General features: G+C 41.9%; 1 protein-coding gene across 1 annotated transcript; it reads left to right on the top strand.

Moving 5' to 3' along the window:
• Positions 1 to 9651: 9651 nt before the first annotated feature.
• Positions 9652 to 23448, top strand: LOC102926946 (arylacetamide deacetylase-like 4 family member 1). Its single transcript, XM_006989040.2, has 4 exons — positions 9652 to 9895; positions 14741 to 14957; positions 16956 to 17019; positions 21015 to 23448. The coding sequence occupies exons 1-4, from the start codon at positions 9731 to 9733 to the stop codon at positions 21787 to 21789; spliced, it is 1221 nt and encodes a 406-aa protein (XP_006989102.1). The 5' UTR covers positions 9652 to 9730; the 3' UTR covers positions 21790 to 23448.
• Positions 23449 to 23983: the final 535 nt, after the last annotated feature.

Here is a 23983-nt window from a genome sequence, read left to right as displayed (position 1 = left end):
GTTTTCTCTTGCTGCTATGAATCTTTTTGTTCTTCACAACTATGTATACACAACAGACTCTTTCATAGTGAATATAGGAGTTACATATGAAGGTCATATTCCATTTCTTAAGTAAATTATATGAAGCAGAGTCATCCATACAACACACATGTAATAAATCTCAGCTTTCCAATTGGTGTGGCTGTAATGTGAAGCTGCAGCTGCAAAGAAAGAACCAGTCATTTTGTATTTTCCTAAAGAGATGATAATCTTATAAAGGATTTTAAAGGAGTTATAAAACTAAACTACTGAGGAGTCTAAAAATAAGGAAATTGTGTATTACATCATGTATTTCTAAGAGTAATAAACATTTTAAACATTTCATGATTAACAATCATAAAAATGTTGGGCTCACTCAGACTAGGATTGTTTACAGAGAGAGCTGTTGTAAATGCTTTTGTTAGAACTCAGGTTTACCTTAAGTCTCTTAATATGAGCTCACTTTGGCACTCTCAAGGCATAGTGGCACTAAGAGTGCTTTAAATCTTAAAATATATTTTTCTGTCCTGCATGTTACTTTAGACCATAAAAAAGGAAACTTGCAACTCTTACTTGAGGCCATGAAGTACTGAGGTTAGTAATTTGTGCAGAGAGTTAATTACTGTTCTTCGTTATCAGCCAAACCTAGCAAGAGAAACTGGCATAGCAATTAGGTTGCTTTGTACCATTAACCTTGGTTCAACAAATAAGACAACTGGCTGGCTATATGTCCTTGTGAACTGGACTACTTTTCCTGGGAACAGTTTATCTTAAAACCCATTGGCCAGGCACCTGGTCTAATCTAAAGTTACTTTGAAGCTTTAAATCAGCCGATGGTATACTGTGGTCTTGATACCTGGGGAGATTCAACTATTTTCCTATGTCAGCCTGAGCTATGATATAAAACAGGCCCTAAGTGTCTCACAATCCTTGTGGAACAACAGACCTCATTATGAAAAATATTCTAGTATTATTTCTATTCATCAAAATTACACAGCTTAAGGAGAAATCATCTTCCTGACAGTCCACAGATATAATGCCCAGTAGATGGAATGTGTTTATGAGATAAACACACTACAATATAGGCAGTAGGGGATTTCCCACACCAAATACATTATATCGGATACCAAAGGCACAGCAGGAGCAAAAGATATTTTGGAGTCTGTAGTCTTGTGGCCTTGCCTAAAATGAGTTTGATTTATCAGAGATTTTCCTCTTGGTGGACTGACACCCAAACTTCAATTGCCAACTGCTCTACTTCTAATACGGCCACTAGCAAAATCATGCCAATAAACTTTAAGGGGAATGAAGGAATTGCCTATTGTCTTGGAAGATGATCTCCCACCATACAGGTTAAGCAAACAGGCCAGTCAAAACAATAAGACAAAAATCAAACCTTTTTATTGTTTTCTTCTCCTCATGGTAAGTATGGAAGTCCTCTGAATTATGTTACAACTGTACAAGATATGGTTCCCTGATTCTAGTAAGACACAGAGGAACATTGGATAGAAGATTAAATTACAAAAATAAGTACACAGAGAAGAAAAGTGGGACAAAAGAACTATTCAATTTTTGCTCCTCTCTTTTCTTTTCTTCTTTCTTTCTTTTTTGGACACAGAGTCTCTCTAGGTAGTCCTGACAATCCTGGAACTTGCTATGTAGATCAGGCTGTCAAACCTACAGAGATCCACCTGACTCTACCTACCTCATGAGTGCTGGGGTTAAAGATATACACTACCAAAAAAAATATGTACACTACCATGTCCAGTTCCACCTTTATAATTTGACTTTCCTTACATAACATCCTGTATAGATTGAATGGACTGAGCTGGTCCCAAAGAGATTCAAACTTACAGACTTTTACATATATACAACTCCCTGATCCCAAGGGTGATACCTCATCCCTATGGGAGAGGGAAGCCTTAAATTTGCATACTTGCTGAGACCTAGAATTACCTCCCCCAGAGTGATGGTGTGTTTGATTGTTTAATTTCCATGGAAGGATGTAGTTTGTAACTAGTCTCCTCTATAAAGGGCTTTGTGTACATTTCAAAAGGGCTGAAGTTGAGATTGTCTTTGAGGACAGGGAGTTCTGATAAGCACTAGAGGAAAGTATGAATCAATTTTCAGGAGATACTTAATTTTATCTCATTTCTTTCCTTTCTTTCTTTCTGTCTGTTTTTCTTTCCTTTCTTCCCTACTTTTTTTTCTTTTTTGGCATGTAGTCTCTCCAGGTAGCCTTGGCTGTCCTGGAGCTCACTATGTAGACCAAGCTGTCTTAAAATTCACAGAGATCCACCTGATTCTACCTACCTCATGAGTGCTGGAATTAAATGTGTACACTACCATGTCCAGTTCCACCTTTCTAATTAGTTTGGTATTGCTTTACCCTCTGAATAAATATGGAAGTTTCTCTCTTGACCTCTGCTGAATTTTGCCAAGTTTTCTCCCATTAAATTGTGTGTTTATTCATTTCCTGCATCTCCTAGAGTATATCCCCTACAGAGTTCAAAATTAAATCATCCCTACCTTGTGTTAGGCTCTCAGTTAGGAGGAACCCCTCATACTAATCCTTCCTACCACACATCAAAGTGGAAGAGAGAGAGAGAAAGTTGTACAAATCTTCAGATAATTAGAAATTTTGAGTTAGTATTTTAGAACATTGAAGTCATGGAATTATGCACCTAGGTTTTATGAAATATGTATTAATATGAAATATATCCATAAACAGACAAACACAAATACAGAGTAAATACACACTACACATAGAGAAAGACACATACACAGACACACAGACAAAAACGTACATACGTGGGCAATTCTCTTTGTGACTTCTTTACCTAAATATAGTTTTGCAGTATGATTTCATCTTTTATACTCTGGTCTTAACTTGTTATCAGATAGGACAGAACATTCTATTCTAACTGCTCTTTCTCTGACTTACTTTGAAGCTTTTATATTGAAGTATCTCTAATTAACCTTCAACTGTGACCAAGATTCTCTCAATCTCACAGACCTTGGTTGTGAGCCTGCACAAGGGCAACATTGTAATATCCCTGTTTCAGGACCAAGTTGCAATCTTTTGTGTGTCTGACCCTTCTAAGGCTTCCCCAGTCCATCCATTCCTATTGCCACCTGTTAACAAACTGCACTAGCCAACTCAAAGGTCCATCACCACTCATAGATCTGAGAAAAATTTAAATAACAGATTTGGAGTAAACACCAGATTTACCCAGAACACATAGCAGTTGCTTGAGAACAGTAATTTAGAGCCCTGGGATAGTGTCCCACTACTGGCTTGGAGCTCCTCTCCAGCCACGTAGAAAGGATTACCAGGGACAGGCCCCTTTTGCTCATTGCCTCTTGTTGAAAGTTGGGAATAAATAAAAGCCCATGGATCCTTAAGGATAAATCTCCACCCATAGAATGGCAATTTATAACCAAATTAATGCATTTGCATTTTAGATTTTTGCTAAATTCAGTAAGAAAGAGAAGTTCTGATGAATGAATGGAGCTACAGCCTTGGCAGTCTTAGATCTGGTTCCCACATGCAACCACATGGGACATGTTTTTCTTCTTATAACAGAGGGCAAGCACACTGATCACTGTGCTTTCCACAGCCCATGATTTCCATGGCTAAGCTCCTTAGCAGGTTCCTAACAGACCTCCCTACTTGACATATGCTTCTCTAGGTTGTCTCTATATAGTGACTGTGTCAAAGTGTCCCAAGGGACCCTTTAATGTTCTTTGAGATCAAGAATAGTTAAGTCATTAATATGCTGTAGAATAATATTTTTGTACACTGTGAATATGTGTCCTTGCTAAGGCACCTTCTGAATGGTTTAATAAAGAACTGAATGGCTAATAGCTAGGGTAGAAGAGGATAGGTAGGACTTCCAGGCAGAGAGAGAGAGAGAGAGAAGAGGAGATGAATCTAGGTGTAAGAGAGATGCTAGAGGACACAGAGAGGAAATAGGAGGCACAAGATGGAAGAGAGGTAAAAAGCCATGAGGCAAAATGTAGATTAATATAAATGGGTTAATTTAAGTTATAAGAGCTAGTGGGACAAGCCTAAGCTATAGGCTGAGCTTTCATAATTAATAATGTCTCTGTGTCATTTTTTTGTGAGCTGGTGGCCCACAGAAAAGTCCACCTACAAATGATGTCCAACATGGGGACTCTGATATACAAACATAGGACCTGAGAAAGCTAAGAAAAGTTCTGGACAAAGAGCCAGATGTAGCTTCCTAGTCCTGCAGTCTCTCAGGCAGGTTGGTTCTTGGAGTCAAACAGAGGTGCTGCTACCAGTTGTTGCCTGTGGACTGGAGCCAGCTGCCAGTGCCATGTGCTAACACCATGCTCTAAACTAAGCCGTGCCATGGCTAACATGGCAGTTTAAGATTTGTCTCACATGATCAGAAAACATTGCAGATGCTTACTTAGTAAGGCCAGGTCCGGACACAAAAAAATCTCTAAAAACTATGATATTTTAAAAAAATGTACTTAGATGCTGAAGAAAAAAAAAAGCAAATGGGTATAGACAGTCATAGAAGAAAATAGTTTAAAAGTAATAAAGTCTTTAAAGAGAGTAAAGTAACATAAAAAAATAAGCCACATAAGGATGGAATATTATAACACAGGGGGTTTGGACCTTATGTGGTACTTTGTTAATTTTGAATTTTTTGAATGCTAGTGAACAGAGAACGACAGCGGCTGAGAGGCACTGGATTGTGGAAGGGACTGCTGAATTAAACCAGCCTAGATACTTCAGGGATGCCTTAACTTTAAAATGGAAGTAAAAAAAAATACATTGCTTTGGAGAAGAGCTTATGTTTTTGTTTCCACAGAAAATGAAAGGCTGAAGACCAAGTTTGATTGGGGGAATTCAAGGATCTCTTTCTAAAGGGAAAAAGGGAGGATATAATATAGAAATGATGGGATAAAAGAGTGGATTGCTGAGTCTACTTTTGAACAACCACTAATCTCCAATATTTTACATTGGTATGGAATTTTGTTTATTGATACAAATTTAAGGTTATTTTTGTTATACTATATATATGTTTCTGTTGTTTAAGGTACTATACCCTATACAGCTCGTTTTAAAATGTAATGTAAAGACTTTGTCCTTAAAAACTATTTAAGATAATAAAGAAATGTGGGTTAGTAGTTAGTCATCTATATAACTACCACTGAATGTAACTTTAAGTCTGTTGATCACGTATTTAGGTTTCTATTGTGGTGGTCTCCAGCTTTGAGCATCTTGTAGATTCTATGTCACATGGACCTGGACACAGACGCTGTGGGATGTCTTTCTGTATGCTGTGGGTATGTGTGGCTCCCATTGGATAATAAATACAGCTGCTTTGGCCTGGCAGGGCAGGATGGAGCCAGGCGGGAAAATCCAAAGGAGATAGTGAGAGAGGAAGGGCAGAGTTGAGGAAATGCCAGCCCACCCACCACCAAAGCAGCAACAACATGCCAGCAGACCGGTAATGCCACGGCCATGTGGCAACATATAGCTTAATAGGAATGGGTTAATTTAAGATGAAAGAGCTAGTAGCTAGCAAGAATCTGAAGCCATAGGCCATACAGTTTGTAATTAATATAAGCCTCTGAGTGATTATTTTATAAGTGGATGTGGGACCACAGGGCCAAGTGGGACCAAGAAACTTCCAGCTGCACACAGGCTAGCCAGATACCTCTGGCTCAGGGTCTCACACAATGAGATCAATATGTCAGTTGGGGAAACTGTTTACTCAAGGCTCTACTCAGGGAGGATCAGCTTTCCAGGCCACTCATGTAGCTGTTGGCAGCACCAGGGCTTCTCTATCTGTTGTTTAAAAAAATCAGTGCTGCCAGGTGGTGGTGGTGCATGCCTTTAATCACAGCACTCAGGAGGCAGAGCCAGGCAGATCTCTGTGAGTTCAAGGCCAGCCTGGTCTACAGAGCAAGATCCAGGACATGCACCAAAACTACATGGAGGAACCCTGTCTCCAAAAACAAAACAAAACAAAACAAAACAAAACAAAACAAAACAAAACAAAACAAAACAAAACAAAACAAAACAAAATCAGTACTTATCAGAATGCAATTAAGTGATATATACAAAAGGACCCCAACACTTACAAGCCAACTTACTAGAGAGACATGACAAACCATTATAAACTGGATGGCTGGAGTGACTTTCTTTCACTGGTCTAGGCTAGAAACCTGAATTGAAGATACCCATGAGACTAGGCTGTTTCTGAAGGCTCCAGAGTAGAATTATGTTCTTGTCCTCATCTGGGTTTCCATAGCACGTGGCTGATTTGTCTTGTAGTGATGCTGTCTCTCCAACTTGTGCATTGGTTGGTTTTTGTCAACTTGATACAAACTGGAGTCACTGGAAGGGGAGCCCCATTTGAGGAGTTACCCCAATTAAACTAGCCTGTGTGTGTATGTCTGTGGAGCATTTATTGATTGACGGTTAATGTGGGAGGACTCAGCCTGTTGTGGAGGGTGTTATCCCTGGGCTGGTGGTCCTAGGTTGTGTAATAAAGACAGCAAATAGCATTCCCCCATGGTCTCTGCTTCAGTTCCTGTCTCCAGGCTTTAATTAAGTATGGGGGAGGGTAAGCCCAGTAAACCTTTTCCTCCTTGTATTTATATGGTCAGTGTTTTAACATGGCAATAGAAAGCAAACTAAAACAATTCCATCTTCACAGTCTTTCTTCCCTGTGTCTCTATATGTGCTTTTCCTCCTTGGCCTGTGATAATAGCAAACCACATTATGCGACTTTTCCAGGGGAAAATGATCAAACATCTATTCACTCCAGAGAGGCACAATGATAGGTCAAAGAAGCAATTTCACCTACATTTAGTTTAATGAGCCATTTTATTGGGTTCACTAATAGGACCATGGGTGACTCAAAGGCATCACTGGGACTCTCACCCCTACATGAGTGATGACTCATAAAAGTGATATCCCAAGCAGCTTAGTAGGCTGTGGCATCTGATCCTCTACCCATTGCTACTGCTAATATGGCCTTGGAGAAGAACCTTGTGAATGTGCTAACTTTCTGAGCCCAGAGTGTTGTATGAGTTTTATCCTTTCTTCTTGAGGGAATGTTTCAATTCAGAGGAAATGACCACACAACACTCCACCCCTTCCTCTGTCTCTTCTTTCTATGATGTTGCTTAAGCCTTGGAGGGAATAAAACAAATATCTGATTACATCTTTCAATGTATGGGTGAGCATTGGTCCACGTTTCTACAATAGTTAAATATTCTCAGGAACCATTTTTAAGTCTCCATAGTAACAAACACTTACTATAAAACAAACAAATAAATAAATGAAGTTTCCCTTCATGACCGAAGCTGACAGCAGTAATATTCTTTTATGGACATGAGCAAAAGTTTTTAGGAAGGAATTTAAGAACTACATCACACCCATTTAATAAAACAATAGTTATTACTTCCCCACAGGAGTTTATGACCTCCATAGATATTTGTGTGTGTGTGTGTGTGTGTGTGTGTGTGTGTGTGTGTGTGTGTGTGTGTGTGTGATAGAGTACCAATTTCTGTGAAGCAAATCTTATCATAAATCAGTTGGTTGTTCCCATAACTGTTGTGCTACTGTTGTACCAGCAGCCACATCTTGCCTGGGACACTGGTAACATAGCATGCAATATCTATATTGGAACAGGATTATCCATTGGCAGTTCACCCTCAGTTCTCTGAACATTGTCTTCTGCTAGTACAAAAGGCAGCCCACAGGTAGAGAATATCTGGATTAGTACCAGCCTGCTGTCTCCGTGGCCTGTAACCAAAGAACAGTGTCTAACAATAGAGTCTTACTGTCTAGGTCTGCTGTGCAAATAGCAGCACTGGCAACAGCCCTTGTTTGGTGTGTGTGTGTGTGTGTGTGTGTGTGTGTGTGTGTGTGTGTGTGTGTGTGTGTGCCTTATGGGAATGATTTTTCCTAATCATGTACATTAACAATCTTCAACTATCTTCCTATGATGTGTTGATCAGAGAGACCAATAAATTTACACACATGCACACACATAAAATTTACTATGTGTGTGTGTTATGTGTATTAGTGCAAGCATGTACATGCTATACAGCACATGTATGTAGACCAGAGGACAACTTTTAGAAGTTGGTTCTGTCCTTCCACTACACGTGTTTCAGGAATCTGAAAAAAATCAGATTCAGACTGTCAGGATTACCCATTGAGCCATCTTGCTAGCCACCCCACCCACTTTTTAAAAATGGAGGGTAGGCAGTGCTAACCCCAGGATACTTGTCTAACCAACCTCTCTCTTGCTCTCTCCTGAATACTATCCCATCTCATCTGGGAATTGGGTGTGAAACATCACCTCTCTTACACCCAGTTTCTTCAGTAACACCTGTCCTTCCTCTGTTGTCCTCCAGCCCTTGACTCATGCAGGACCCAGCCAGCAATAGCCAAGTGTCTCCAATGGCTCCCATGGGGCCATCTATTAGAGGCTGATTCCCTTCATATTGTCTCAGATCATGCAGTCCTTGTCTCAAGAACGATTGAGTAGTTATGTTATCCAGTGTTTCTGCCTCCATGGCACAGAGACTGATCCCACCAGCTCCCCTTCCACAAGGCAGCCTGTGAAGAGTTCTTCCATTCCATATCTGACTCTTCTCAATTCAAGCAGTGTAGATGCAGACTGTTCCCAATTACAGCACTCTCCTGTACTTAGCTGTTATAAAGTCCCTGTCTTCATACAAAATCATTGGTTTTTCCAACAGTGAACTGCAGAGAATGTCCACAAGTCTTTTTCCTGTTGCAATTCTTCCCTTACACGGGCAAATTCTTTCTGGTAGACGGCCCAGTTTCAGTTGCATGTCTTACTGCTCACAGCAAAGGCCGGACAACAGTTACCACATCCTGCTTTTGATTCTGTCTCATACATGCTACTTTTAGAGATTTCAGTACACTCTCCAGTCCCTTAGCTCTTTGGGAGAATCACCATACTTTCTTGACATTGAGAATCCAATAAAGAAGGTGGTGTTTATCTTACATGTCTTGGCTTATATAGGTAAGTGTGCTCAAGGTGAGGTGTTTTTTTCTTGGTCTCTAAATTAGCTAATCCTCAGTGACATCAGCTATACCATAGATGTCAGTATATGAAACATAAAAACATAAGATGGGGCTAAGATAAGGAGTAATTGTGAAGCTAATTTCTGAGACCAAGCACATCAGGCTATCAAGAAGAGAGAATGGCATATGGGTAACTTTCCATAAACTCCTCTGTTTTTCCTCACCAAATGTCATGAGGTCATCTCTCAAATCTCTGGTTTCCCTCTTGAAGGAAGACCCACAGGGCACTTGACATGAGGTCTGCAAGTTGCCCGAATCTCCCACAGATCTAGCCATGCTGTGACATCATACTCCAGTGATTCCTTCCTCACAGGTGTCACTCCTCTAATCAACTGGTGACTCTCCAGGCTGCCCTGGGACAAGGTGCCAGGGCTCTGCTTCTGCTGGGCAGGAACTTCTTCAGGTGAGGATCTGATGTAATCCCTTGAGCATCACAGAAGGATGTTCCCAGCATGCCATAGCTGCCTGTAGTGGGAGGGGGCAGGCCCTGGAGACACCCTGTGTTATAAGGCACCTGAATCTGTGGAGGAGAGAGTTCCACAAGCTCTTTCCAGGTGACAAGTCTTCCTCAGCTTGTTCTGAAGGGACAAGACCACCATGATCTTGGGGATAATCCTCTTCACTGCTACATGCCTCCTGGTCCTGGGGGTCAGTGTATGGGTTCTCTTAGAGGAGATATTCATTGTCCATGTTCCTCCTGCCATCACCCACCGAGTGAGATTTCACATTCTACACTACTTCTTTCAGCTGGTAATAACTTTGGTAAGTTTTGTTTTCACTGACCTTGTCCTGCCCGGGGTAGACAAAATCCCAGTCTTGGGAAAGAATTTAGCAAAGATCCATATAATTTAAGAGCACCTGATAATATACACTGGTCAGTGGTAATGACAGACATTGTGATAAGGACTTCTTAAATACTGCGGCCCCCTGTACAGTGTCCATTAAATGAGCTCTGAGTGTACTCTCAGTTCATAAACCAGCAAGGGGACAGTTAGCAGGGAGGAAATTCGTGGAGAAGATTTTTGATGAGGATCTGGAGTCTGTGTAATAAAAACTGGGGAAGGAATTGTGTGTGGTGATTTTACCTTGGTAGGGTAGCATAAAACTACCAATCCATAACCAGTTGGGAAAAAATACAGTCTATTGTTCTTTTGGTAGAAATATAGAACCTTCGGTTAGGTGTAGAAAGGTCTGACATGCTGTGATGTCCAGGTCTCCATAGTTCTTGATGATGTATTCTGAGTGTTTGGAACCAGCAGTCTCAAACCATAGCACAAGATTTTAGTACCTTCTTGGTTAGGGTTTCTCTCATCCAATTTTTAAAATATTTTCATTTCTTTGATAATTTCATACCATGTATTTAGATCATATTCACCCTTCTTCCCACTCTTGCTATTTCCACCCTCTTCATTCTTACCTCCCTACCCACCCAGCTTTGATTTTTTTTTGTCTTTCTTTTTTTCTTTAAATCAAGTTAAGTTTCTGTATTCTTTGGAGTTGGGCCTGCCCTGGAGTATTGCCCACCCACCAGGGGCCACATCGTTTAAGAAACTGACTTTTTCTCACACAGATGCTATCTCATATCAATAGCCCCTCAGCTAATACTGGGGTTTTATGCCCACCTTCCTCCCCTCCATGCTGAAATTTTGGTCTGGCTTGTGCTTGAGGAGGTCTCGCACATGCTGTCACATCGCCTTGAGTTTGTACATGCTACTGTCTTGGTATGTCCAGAGACACCGTTTCCTTGAAGTTTTCTCCTTCCTCCAGCTTCTATAATCTTTCTGTAGTCTCTTCTGTGAAGACCTCTGAGCCATAGGAGAGGAATGTGATACAGACGTCCCATTTAGGACTGAGCACTCTGTAGTGTCTCTTAATTCTCTGCATGTTGACCGGTTGAGGGTCTCTGTGTTGATTGTCATCTACTTCAAGGGGAAGCTTCTCTGATGAGAGCTGAGAGATGCACTTACCTGTGTGTATAGCAACAGGCAGTTAGCAATTAGGAGTCATTTTAACACTGTGTCCATATAGCAAAATAACAGTCTTAGAATCTCTTCTGGGACCTGTGACTTATCTAATCACCGGCTCTTGGCTCCATAAACAGTGCCATGTGTGGGTTCATCTCACGGAGTAGGTTTTAGATCCAATCAGAAAGTGGTTGATCACTACCATAAAATTCATGTCACTATTTCAAAGTTTTGGGAAGGGCAAAGAGTATTGTATTTTCCTTCCTAGGATCTGTTCTGGGACTTTTGAAATTAAGAGAGATTAACTGGAGGTAGGTGGTACATGATATTAGTCACTTTTAATATCTAATGTACACAAACTGAAAAGTGGTTAGACCTGAGGGCTTATATTCTGTTTTGACAAAGAATCATAAGATCATAGAGAAATGAGAAAGTAAATGTGTTCAAACTTTTACAGACCATACACTGTAAGAAAGTAACTTTGTGGGGGAAAATTATGAACAATGAGAGGTGGGTTTTTTTTTAATCAGTTTTGGGAATTTAGATTTATTTTCTCTGTCCTTCTTGGTTTGAGACACATTTCTCAAAGGAGATTTACTTTTTTGCTTCACGGCAAATAACAGGAAGGCAAAAGGCCTTTTAATTTGATGGGTTTTGTTTATTGTCAACTCAAAGTATTCCTTATTCCAAAGAGGCATATTTGGGGTGGGGTATGATCCATTCTGCTAAGACATTAGATTTTTACAGGTGACATCTTTTCCTCTACTCAATCTGAAGGAACAAGAGCACCACAGATCTCTCAGTAGAGAGTTTTGCATGTTTTATCCCCTTGAGTTTCCCCAAATCTGATACAATCAAATTGTCCACTACTGGCCAGTTTATTGACTTCTCTGGAGTCACTTGTATGGTAGAAACAGGCAGCCTGATCACAGAACATAAACTGTGTTCTTTAGGCTGAACTGTCCTTTTGTGTCAAATTAGAAGCAAGAATGTATCTATGTTCTTAGGGTGATTCCACAAGTGAATTGCCATTGGGTCACAAATTATGTATGAGAGTCAGAGGTCTCTGCACCAAGGTGCAGACCAATGATTACCAACAAAAGTTGTTTATGCCCCAGAGGATGTTTTGGTAATGTCTGAAGAGACACTGTGGTTGCCCCTACTGGGGAAAATTCTAGGAGGTCACAGATATCCACCACCATATTCTCCCTCTTTGAGGTTTTTGATTCTGTGGCAATGGTAAGAGCCAGCTGATTGCTCTCAGCAGGAACAGGTTGTTTATAGTTGATTTTCTTAGCTGTTTGAAGATCCTCTTTGGGTTCCTGGCTGTTTCATTTTGGAAGCCCAGGTTGACCACCTCAGTGTTTAGTCACCCTATTGGTCTTTTGTTCAGTAAGCATGGATTGGGCATCTGTGCAGTACCAAGCTTGGTGAAAAGTGTAAGTTGGGGAAGGACCTGGAGATGAGTGTCAGGAGATAGACTCAGTCCTTGTCAGCCCACTCTGGGAAAATGTTTCTCAGTACATTTTAGAAAAGAAGAAGGAGAACGTGAGACTCATGCATGGAGCCAGTTCTGTGCTGTGTTTAACCCCTCATGACACTCTCAGTCTGCATGTGTGTGCCCAATGGAACTATGCACCCTGGCACACTAGGCTTTGAATACACCCTCTGGGCAGGTGCCAATCAAGATTTCTAGAACAGAGGGCAATGTAGAAGACAAACATCACTCATAGCTTCTCTTCTAGTAGCAAATGATGCACACTCATGAACATACCCAACATGCTCTCAAAACAGTGCCCTGAATGGTAACTGACTATGGGGAAGAAAAGGCAGGAGACCACCATAAATTCTGCTAGGGAAAGGAAAGGGAGACCTGCCTTAGCAGCTAAAAGGGAGATGAGGGAAGAGGATACCTTGTTGGCTGAGACATCCAGGGGCCTGGACTTTAGAGGGACAGCATGGAGTTCAGTGTAGTGGAACAGGAGAGAAGGGGAAGGGAGGAGGATATTATTAGGGGGTATGGTTGTAGACTGTAAACTGCTAAAGATGTTCTGAGGTCATTGGTGTTTTTCCCAATGAGATGAAAGGCCACATGGCATGTAAGCCCACAAATAGCTCATCTTCCAGGTGGAGCCCACCATTAGGACATGTCTCGATGTCCATCAGTCTGTTAAGGAGTAAAATGTTGATCTCACTAATCCAGTCCCTATGTGAGCTGGTACAGAAGTTACAGTCCAAGGCTGACCTGTTGTGAGACATTTGTGGCTACCAGGTTCTAGTCCCATCTTTTGCCTTCTCAAAAACCTAAAGTGCCTGTGATGGTGTGGAAGAAAATGATTCCCAAAGTGAGTGACACTATTAGGAGGTGAGGTCTTGTTGGAGGAAGTATGTCACTGATGGGACTGGCTTTGAGGTCTCCTATGCTCAAGACACTGCCTAGTGTCTGAGTCTACTTCCTGTTGCCTACACAGCAAGATGTAGCAACTCTTTCTCCAGTACTGTGTCTACCTACACACCGCCATGAGCGCCATCATGCTGATAATGGACTAAACCTCTAAAACTGTAAACTGCCACCTCAATTAAACGTTTTCCTTGATAAGGGTTGCCATGGTCATGGTGTCTCTTCACAGCAATAGAAAGTCTAACTAAGACAGTGGCCTTGACTTTCAGCCTTACCAGTGGATTTTATCCCTGTCATTCACACTTAAAGAACACCACAGAGTTTCTGACAAGTACATCATTGGTGCACAGACTATCATGGAAAAGATAATCACCACTGGCAAACTTCACTGTTTGGTAATTTTCATAACCCACCCACTTCATTCCACCCAGAAAGCCCTGGAGTACATGGAAATTAATCCTGCTTTGTGAATTAGGGATTTATAAGAGAAGTTGTCACTGAGTCACCTAGTTTGGAGCACATAGTTTGGAGCAGAAATTGAACTAAGCATGGTCCTCATAACTGCAAAGGCTGTATTGAGAAACTCTGAGTCTGTGGTAGGCTTTGGGACAGCACTTTACTGTATACTGTGTGTGATAGAGGGCATCATGTGAGTCTTAAATGACTGTGGGACTAGAAATAGTCATTTCCCTCATATTTTTTGTTTGTGTCTTATGTTTGTTTTGTTTACTCAAGAAAGGGTCTCACTATGTAGCTATGGCTATCCTGGAATTCACTATGTAGACCAGGCTGGCTTCAAACTCACAGAGATCTGCCTGCCTCAGCCTCTCAAGTGCTGGGATTAAAGGCATGTACACTCAATCTCATGATGTATTTTTAAGAAATAGGTAAAGCAATGTGAAGAGGCATCTGAGTAACTAGAAAATGAGGTACCAGATGAGTGAAATAAGCTGAGAGCTAGCATAGAACCCAAACTGTGGGACCACTGGTGCTTGTTGCAAAGGCTACTGGGAAATCCTCACGGTAAGCAGGAATAGCTTTTTTCTCCTAGTTCATGTCCCTTGTTTCCTAGAGCTTCACAACTAGGCACTGACTTGCTTACAGGAAACAATCCCATCCAATTAGGAGCCTTGGCAAAGTCTTGAGTTGAGCCATATAGTACATTAGGCAATAACAGTATAGTGTAAATAATGGACAACTGTGGAAGGCAGCCAACTGGTTTTTCCTTCTATCTTTCTACAGGGGAATATACTGGAGAAGATGAAAATTTGCTCCATGCCCCGCTTTTTCCGATTTTTACAAGACCTAGTGGTGTCAAAGAATAACTCTGGTGTGTTGGTAAAGAACCTGCACTTTGGAACAATCCCTGTGAGGCTGTTCCAACCCAAGGCAGCCTCCTCTGGCCCCCGGCGAGGCATCATCTTCTACCATGGAGGAGGTTGTGTGTTTGGCAGCCTGGGTAAGAAATGTCTCTGAAGCGCAGGAAAGGAGGAGGGGGGGTCTCATGACTGACATAACTACATCTACATTTCATTGGGAATTCTTGGGAGGGAGACAGAGAAAGTAACAGTCAGAAATCCTTCTGAAGAGGCCACATAGAGGCTGAGGGTTATGTCAGTCAATAAGGTTGCAGTTTCCACGGAAATATTGTCTATAATAAGTCTTAGTCCAGGAGGGGACACTGTCACAAGCAGCCAAGTACTTGGTGTGGTCCCTCCTCTCCATTCCTTCTCAAAGCCACCGGCTCATCTGAGATCCCCAAATCACACATGTCCCTCAGCTCTGTTGGATCACTTCAGTGCAACAAGTTTGTACCATCCTACCCCAGCAGTTAGACATCCTGATGTCAGCCCTCTTCTCCATTTCCTAACTTGTAGGTTGTTCCTCGTTATGAACCATGGGGGGTCTTAAAACACACCTCATAGAGCATCTCTGCAGTCTAGCCTCTTCTTTTCCCCTGTGATGCCCTCTCCCATGCAGACACTTTTTGTCCCCTTCTGCTCTTGCTGTGCTGCAGCACAGAGTCTGTTATGTGCAGCAGACATGCTGAGCTCATCACTCTTGGTCTTCTGTGCACTGTGTTTTGTTCTCAAAACATGTCCCTCATGACTGGCTTGGAATGGGTGAATACCCCTTTGATCTTGGATATTTTCACAGATGGCCTTTCTAGAGTGGACTCCCCCAACATCTATCTACAGAATTTTTCTGCCATTGTGAGACTGAACACCCACCCTCCAGTTCCACCCATGACATCTTCCTTGTTGAATGTCTTTATGGCATTTGTCACCACTGGAGCTTGCTTTGGTTCCCCAACCCCCATGTTCCTTTTTTTTTTCCCCTTGCTGTCTCTCTACCCCTAGTAAGAATGGGAATGCTAAGAGGGAAAGAGACCTGTATTGTCTGTGTTGTTGGATCCCCACTGCTTGGCCTTATTGTTCGTATTTTTTGACTGACTTATAAACACACGGATATAATTATCTATTGGTGGTTGAGGGGAAAAAGATAAATTTGCAGAGGAACAAATGGCTGAATGAGCGAGAAGCACAGATGTAGACAAAGACAGATGGATGTCCCTCTCCATTGGTAGAACAGGATGAGATGGGGGTAACATGCTGCCACCTTGTGGTAGAAATATCCTTGGCTATTCTATACCTGAATGTGTTGAAAACGATGTTTACAAATTAACTATGATTAGAACCCAGGTATGGGGGTCCCCCCCACCCTGTCCAGGAGCATTTTTCAGTCTCAGAAACCCTTGGAAGCCTCCCCCTAGATTGTCAAGCTCTTCAGTGGTGAAAACACCCATAGAAATGCTGCTTATATGAGTTGCTGAAGTCCTGGTGTTCCTTTGGTTCAGTGTCCATAGAGATGTGTCACTAACTCAACCCTGTCCTGTTCACTCCAAGCAGAGAGAGTGACAGGTACAAAACTCTGTCTGCCAGCAGCCATGGCTGGACAAGGCTGAGTTTAAGATGCTTTTCTCAGGTTCTGTGCCTGGCACTGGACCTGGACGTGCAACCCAGTAATCTTAGAGGCTTCATCTTCTGGAACTTCAGATGTACTACCCTCCCAACTGAAATGTTCCATCCAGCCTTTGGGTATTTCCTATTCAATATGAAATATATAAAATTATTAATATTCTCAGTCTATCATTCTAAACTCCACAATCTTGGCTTTGTCCATTTCAGACTCCCCAGGCCTTACAGTCCTCAGTTTCCTCACTATAAAGTTCAATGATACAGAAGATGAGCCACAAAGTCCCCTTGAGCCCTGACATTGAGAGTGATGACTGGCTTTCCCTGGCAGATCTGGCCAGAGTCACTTCAGATATGTCAAGAATCAGAACACAAGGAGGATGTTACCTCCTTACTCATGGCAGAAACTTCTGTCTTAGAGATGTGGTAGAAAGTTCTAGATCCTCCTCATTGGATGCATTGGACCTGTTCTTGTCTTACAGATTGTTTCCACAACATATGCAGCTACCTGGCCCGGGAGACAGATTCAGTACTGCTGTCAGTGGGGTGAGTAGCTTACAATAGACATTGGCTTCATCAGGTACCTGGATAATCCCTGATAGAGTGAACACAAGATTAGATGGCCCTGCTTTGCTCTGGACCCATGCATAGCCATTCAGTAAATGAAACAGAAAGGAACATCATGATGTGAAGGAATCTAGGTAGTGAAAAATTAAATAAAACTTTTCAACAACCTACATCAAACTCAATACTTTATCATAGTTTAAAATAACTAAAATCAATGGGATATGTTTTATGGATACCTAGAAACACAATAAATTGATGTTAAAAGAAAATGAGTGATAGATTCAGGAACCAGAGTGTCTTAGTTACTTTTCTGTTGCTGTGATAAAACACCACAACTGAGGCTGGGGAGATGGCTCAGGGGTGAAGAGCGTGTCCTGCTTTTGCAGAGGGCCTGAGTTCAGTTCCCAGCACCCACATCAATAGATCAATGACCATTGGTAGCTCAAGTTCCAGGGCATCCAGTGCCCTCTTCTGGTTCCTGTGGGCATTGCACCATGTGCACAAACCCACAAACAGACTCATACATATACACATAATTACAAATTAAAATTAAAATACTAAAAAATATTCACCACAACCCACGCAACTTAAGGAACAGAAACTTTATTTCAGTTTATGATTCTAGGAAGATAATAGTCCATCATGGCTAGGAGGCACGGCAGTATGCAGCAGCCAGGGCAATAGGAGCAACAAGCTGAGAGCTCACATCCTCAACCACAAGCACAAAGCAGAGAATGAACAGGAGGTAGGAAAAGGCTATAAACACCCAAAGCCCACTAGCTGTGACATACTTCCTCTGTCAAGACTCTGCCTCCCAAAGATTCCACAATCTTGCTAAACAGTGCCACCAAATGGAAACCAAGTGTTCAAATATCTGAGCCTATTGGGGACAGTTCTCATTTAAACCACCACACAGAGTAACTTTCCTTCAACAGTCTGGCATTGGCCTGGGGAGGATAATGGAGCAGTAAAAGATGGCTTAGATCAGGGACAAGGTTTTTGTTGGAGTGATGATTCTGAAGGTTCTCTCTCAGTGTGCTGTCAAAATTCCATCTACCCAATGGCAGACACACAGGAACCAAGGTGGAGAGTCTAGTCTCCACCTAGTCAATGGCGGACACCAAGGGACCAGCTCTAGTCTTCTGTAAACAAAAGGGGTTTTTGAGTGGATGGAAGGCAGAGGAGGATGCTCTAGTCAAATCTCCCTTGTTAGACTGTTTCTACAGTGGCTCTATCACACCTTGGCATCCCTCAGGCTGGGTAGACAATGCAGATATTATGACCAGAGAAAGTTAGCAAGTGTATTAGTAAGGGTTCTCTAGAGCAACAGAATGGATAGAATGGATATTTATTAAAAGGGGGTTTATTAAAGTGGCTTACAGGCTATGGTCTAACTGTCTCCCAATGGAAAAACCAAGAATCCAATAATTGTTCTTTCTACAAGACTGGATATCTCAATCCCAATTTGGTGCTGAGGTCCCAAAGGATTCCTAGAAAGCTGCTGGTCTTTAGTGTATGTTGGGAACTTCAAAGAAGTAGGTTCTAATTCCAGTTAAGGAATGCCTAAGCAACTGGATAAACGAGTCTGCCATCAAAACTGAGGGAAAGCAGGCAAAATGCAAAAGCTCCTTCTTCACTATCCTTTTATGTGGGCTGCCACCAGAAGATGTGGCCCAGATTTATGATGGGTCTTCCCAACTCAAACAATCTGATGAAAGAAAGAAAGAAAGAAAGAAAGAAAGAAAGAAAGAAAGAAAGAAAGAAAGAAGGAAGGAAGGAAGGAAGGAAGGAAGGAAGGAAGGAAGGAAGGAAGGAAGGAAGGAAGAAAGAAAGAAAGAAAGAAAGAAAGAAAGAAAGAAAGAAAGAAAGAAAGAAAGAAAGAAAGAAAGAAAGAAAGAAAGAAAGAAACAATGCCCAGATGTGTTCTTAGATTTTTGTTGGGTCCAGATGTGATCAAATTGATAACCAAGATTATCCATCACATTAAACGTCTGTGATTCTCTCTGATGACAAGATAAGGGTAGCATCTTTAGAGCCTCCGGGGACCTACCTGGCTTTAATGGTAACTGAACTTCAATTATTGGAACCCAACTCTCAGAAGGCCTGTAGGCACTGAAGATCTCTTGTATGCAGAGCACAGAAATATAAACACCTTTGCTGGCATCTGCACAACATTGTGCTGCATTTCCTCTTTGCTCCTTAGGTGTGTGCAACATGCTTCCCAACTACCTGTAGTGATATTTTGTGGGGAATTGGAAAGTTTGACCTGTAGGTCTGAGTGTTGGGAGGCAGTGGCTGGAGAGCTGCAGTGAGCAGGGCCTGGGAGGAAATGCCTGAGTGATGCTGGAACACAAGGAGACCATCACTCTTCTCTTCTCTCTTGTCACCGCCCCCTCTTCCCATCCTCTCTCCTATTCCCTGTTATGCCCAGCTGAACCGCTTTCATCTTGACTTTAGCCTTAGCCTCTCCATCTCTTCTGACAGGAAGTAAGACACATCATTGCCCTGTCCCTGTCATTGTTTGTCTTCCCACTTTCCCTGGGAATTAGCTTTCAAGTTGCATAATTCTCTGTGGGATTTGTTAATCTCTATGTATTTGAATGGAGAATCCTTGCCACTCTGACCTCAGGCAGGTTCTTCAAAGTCAAATAGAAACAAACAAACAAACAAACAAACAAACAAAACCTGAGGATAGCCCTTAGGCCAGTTTTCTTCCTGTTGCTGTAATAAAACACCCTGACCAAAATCAGGAGAAGAAATGTTCATTTTAGCTTACAATTCTGGGTCATAGGGCATCATTAAGGAATGTCAAGGCAGAAACTTGAAAGCAGGCCTGCTTACTAATCTACAAAGCACTATCTCTGACCAAGGAACTCACTTCACAGCCAAGTTCAACAGGGACCATGAAGAATGTTTCTGGCTTGCTGACTTGTAGGCTCATACTTAATAGCCCAAGGTTACCTGCCCAGGAATGGTGCTGCCCATGGTGGTATTGGCCCTCCCAAACCAATTAGCAATCAAGACAATCATCCCATACAGACATGCCATGGGCCAATTTTTGGTTTGCTTGTTTGTTTGGGTTTTGGTTTTTTGAGACAGAGTTTCTCTGTGTAACAGCCCTGGCTGTCCTGGAACTTGCTTTGTAGACCAGGCTGGCCTTGAATTCACAGAGATATGCCTGCTTCTGCCTCCCAAGTACTGGGATTAAAGGCATGTGCCACCATGCCTGGCTCAGCCTATACACCAATTCGATCTAGGAAATTCCTCAACTGAGGCTCTCTTCTCAGATATTTATAGTGTAGCAGGAATCTTAGAAGGTCTTATTAATAAAATCAAGCCTGAGGCCAGGTATTGGAGTGAAGCTGGAAGATCAGAAAGATAGAACAAGCCACAGCTACCTCACCTCACCAGTTCCTCAGCTGGTCCTGTTTCCTCAGACTGGAAGCCTCTGAGTCCTCATCCAGAATGAATCTCAGTTGAACTGTTGCTAGAAGCCTAAAAGCTTAAACCAGCCAAATGCCTCTAGTTTCTGGTCCTTACATCTTATATATCTTTCTGCTTTCTGCCTCACTCCCTGGGATTAAAGGCTCGCTTTCTGGGATTAAAGGGGTGAGTAACCATGCTTGGCTGTATCCTTGAACATATGGATTTCTGCCTCTGGAATGCTAGGATTAAAGGCATGTGCTACCACTGCCTATCCTCTATGTTTAATACTGTGGCTGTTCTGTCCCTGACCCCAGATAAGTTTATTAGGGTGCACAATATTTTGGGGAACACAATACCACCTCATTATAGACTCAGATTGACAATTAAAGATAACTAGGACATCATCTTTCTTTTGGGGGGTCATTCTTAAGGTTTAATCATGCTCTATCTTCTCTGGGCGTAGAGATCACTAGTTGATAGCCTCCACTAAACCCTTTATGTGTTAGTGTGCTATGTTTTTTTGTTTTTTGGGTTTTTTTCCTCCTTAGGTACCGCAAGCTTCCTGACCACCATCACCCATCTGCTTTCCGAGATTGCCTGAATGCCACCATCCACTTCTTGAAAGACCTGAAAACCTATGGGGTAGACCCTGCCCGGGTGGTGGTTAGTGGAGAAAGCATTGGAGCTGGGGCTGCAGCTATTATTAGCCAGGTGTTATTGGGCAGACAAGATCTTCCCCAGTTTCGGGCTCAGGTGCTGATTTATCCAATCACCCAGGCAGTCAATTTTCAGTTACCATCTTACCAGCAGAATCATAATGCCCCATTCCTGTCTAGGAAATTTTTGATGACCTGTGTGTGTAAGTATTTGGCCATTGACCTGTCCTGGATGGATTCCATGTTGAAAGGTACTTTTATATGCCCAGACTACTGGAAGAAGTATGAGAAATGGGTCGGCTCTGATAATATCCCCCAAAGATTCAAGATCAAAGGCCCACAATCCGAGTTTCCTGGACGTTTTAATGAGACTGCCTATTTGGAAACCAAGAGTATTTTTGATTTAGAAACTTCACCTCTCCTGGCAGATGATAAGACTATTGCCCAGCTTCCTGAAGCATTCCTGGTGAGCTGTGAATATGATGTTCTCCGTGATGACACCTTGCTCTACAAGAAACGCTTGGAGGACCAGGGGGTCCCAGTAACCTGGTGCCATGTGGAAGATGGCTTTCATGGATGCATACTTTTATTTGATAAGAACATTTTCTCTTTTCCCTGTTCACATAAGGTTATGAATTCTATAGTCAGTTATATAAAGGGCATATGAGATCTTCAGGGTGAAGCCAGTAGTTAAATAATTGCTTAGCTTGCACAATAAAAAACTCTAGCACTGCAAACAAACAAACAACCCTAAAGAAACAAGTAAACAAGCAGACTGAAAACAAGCAGAATGAAAAACAAAAACAAAACCCATAAAGGAAAAGAAAGGGAAAAAAAGTACATGATATACACATAAGTAGGATAAGTGAAGGATGGCTTCTGACATCAGCAAAGGACTTTGCTGAATGCCTCAAGTCATGGGGAAGAGACAGACCTGAGGACCTGTTGCGTGCACAAATTCTCACCCTGTCTGTTTTCTTCCTTCAAGGGCAATGTTCAGTGTTGCATCTAGCAGAAATCTACCACTATCCCTTAGAGAATGAATATCATGGGATTTTCTAGAATCATTACTTTATAGATCTGTGCAGAATAGATACCACCAACCTGTCACATGGTCACTGATGGATGAATCTGTGTCCATGATGATAAAGCATTGCAGGGGCCATACACCTGATGGATGAAATCAAAGTTACTGCTTACAGTCCAGTTCATATTTTTCTTTTTCTGGCCTGAAAATATTTGCAGAGAAACTCTTTATAGCCCCATCTACCCTTAGGCTGAATTACAGGAAAATTTTGTGGGAAAGAAATTTCATTTGTAGGAAAGAGAGACACTGAATGAGTAATAGGAGAGGAATGGAATGAAAGAGTGAGCTCCAAGGAATGTTGAGCCTTGTCTGGACTCAAATCTTTAATTGGAATTTCTAGAGCAGACTTTCATCTACCAGGAGACAGGGTTTCAAGTCAAGGTTCTTTTATGAGTATCTGAGACTAACCGGAACATGGAAGGAACTAAGGTACTGAGCTGCATCTGTTGTTTTTCATTAGAGAAAAGTGCCTTACTCTTTTCCAGAAAATACCATTGTTTCAGCTCAGATGGAAAGGGAAAGGATTGCCTTCTGGTGATGGTCCATGGCATAAAGCCTTTGTAGGAATAAGAACTTGCTGATGATTAGTTGCTGTTCAGATCCACTTGAGTTGATTCATCTTATTGTCTCCTCCGATTGGTTTAAAAGTCTTTAGATTAGTAATTCAGAGACAATTAGATCGCAAGAGCTCTGACTTTATTGAGTGGTTTAGTCTCTGATCAATACAAAATTTGAGGATGGAAAGAGAAGGGTTGCTGAAGAGGAGAAGTAGGCCACTTCTTCAAGGTTATACCTGCCTTTGGCTCTGTCCTTTGACAATGGATATTTGTCACTTTTGTTGCCATGGCCAAATATCTGACAAGAAGCAAGTTAAGGAAGGAAAAGTTTACTTTGTTCATGCTTTTATAGAGGAGCCCAGCATGGAAGCCATGGTAACAGGAGCATGAGATGGCTGCTCACATTGCATTAGTGGCTAGAAAGCAGAGAGCAGATAGGAAGGGGCTGGGCAGCAAAACTTCAAGGCTCAAATCTAATGGCCTACTCCCCCCAGTAAGACTCCACCCTGGGCTGGAGAGATGGCTCAGTGGTTAAGAGCACTGACTGCTCTTCCAGAGGTCCTGAGTTCAATTCCCAGCAACCACATGGTGGCTCACAACCATCTGTAATGAGATCTGGTGCCCTCTTCTGGCCTGCAAGGACACACGCAGGCAGAGCACTGTATACATAATAAATTAAAAAAAAAAAAAAGACTCCACCGCCTAAAAGTTCCACAACTATCTAAGACAGCACCACCAGCTAGGGACTGAAGATTCAAATGAGCCTGCGGACATTTCATATTCATGACTTCTGTATGCTCTTGGGACACCTTAAAATATAAAACTCATTGATTTCAACTCTAAAGGTTCCTATTAACCTTTTGTTCAAAAGCCAAAAGTCTCTTGATATCAAGGCAATTACTTAATTTTGAAGCTCTGTAAAGAAAAGGAAAAAGGGAAACAAACAAACAAAACAACCCATGCTTCCACTATCCAATAGAACAAGCATTTCTGTTCTGAAACTATGAACAGGAGAATAGCAAGTAAAGTAAAGACCAAAATTCAACAGTGAAAACGTGGCATTTGGGGCTTGTATAGCTTTACCTTCCTATGCTGTTTAGCTTTAATTTTCAAAGTGACATAATCTAGACTCACCCGGGAAGAGTCTCAATGAGGGATTGTCTACATTGGGTTGGACTGTGGTCGTGTCTAGGGAGGGAAGTGTCTTACGTTAATGG

Source organism: Peromyscus maniculatus, chromosome 2 (genome assembly GCF_049852395.1).
Source record: "Peromyscus maniculatus bairdii isolate BWxNUB_F1_BW_parent chromosome 2, HU_Pman_BW_mat_3.1, whole genome shotgun sequence".
Lineage (NCBI taxonomy): Eukaryota > Metazoa > Chordata > Mammalia > Rodentia > Cricetidae > Peromyscus > Peromyscus maniculatus.
The sequence above is the reverse complement of the archived record's forward strand: the minus strand, read 5'-3'. Positions and strand labels throughout refer to the sequence as shown.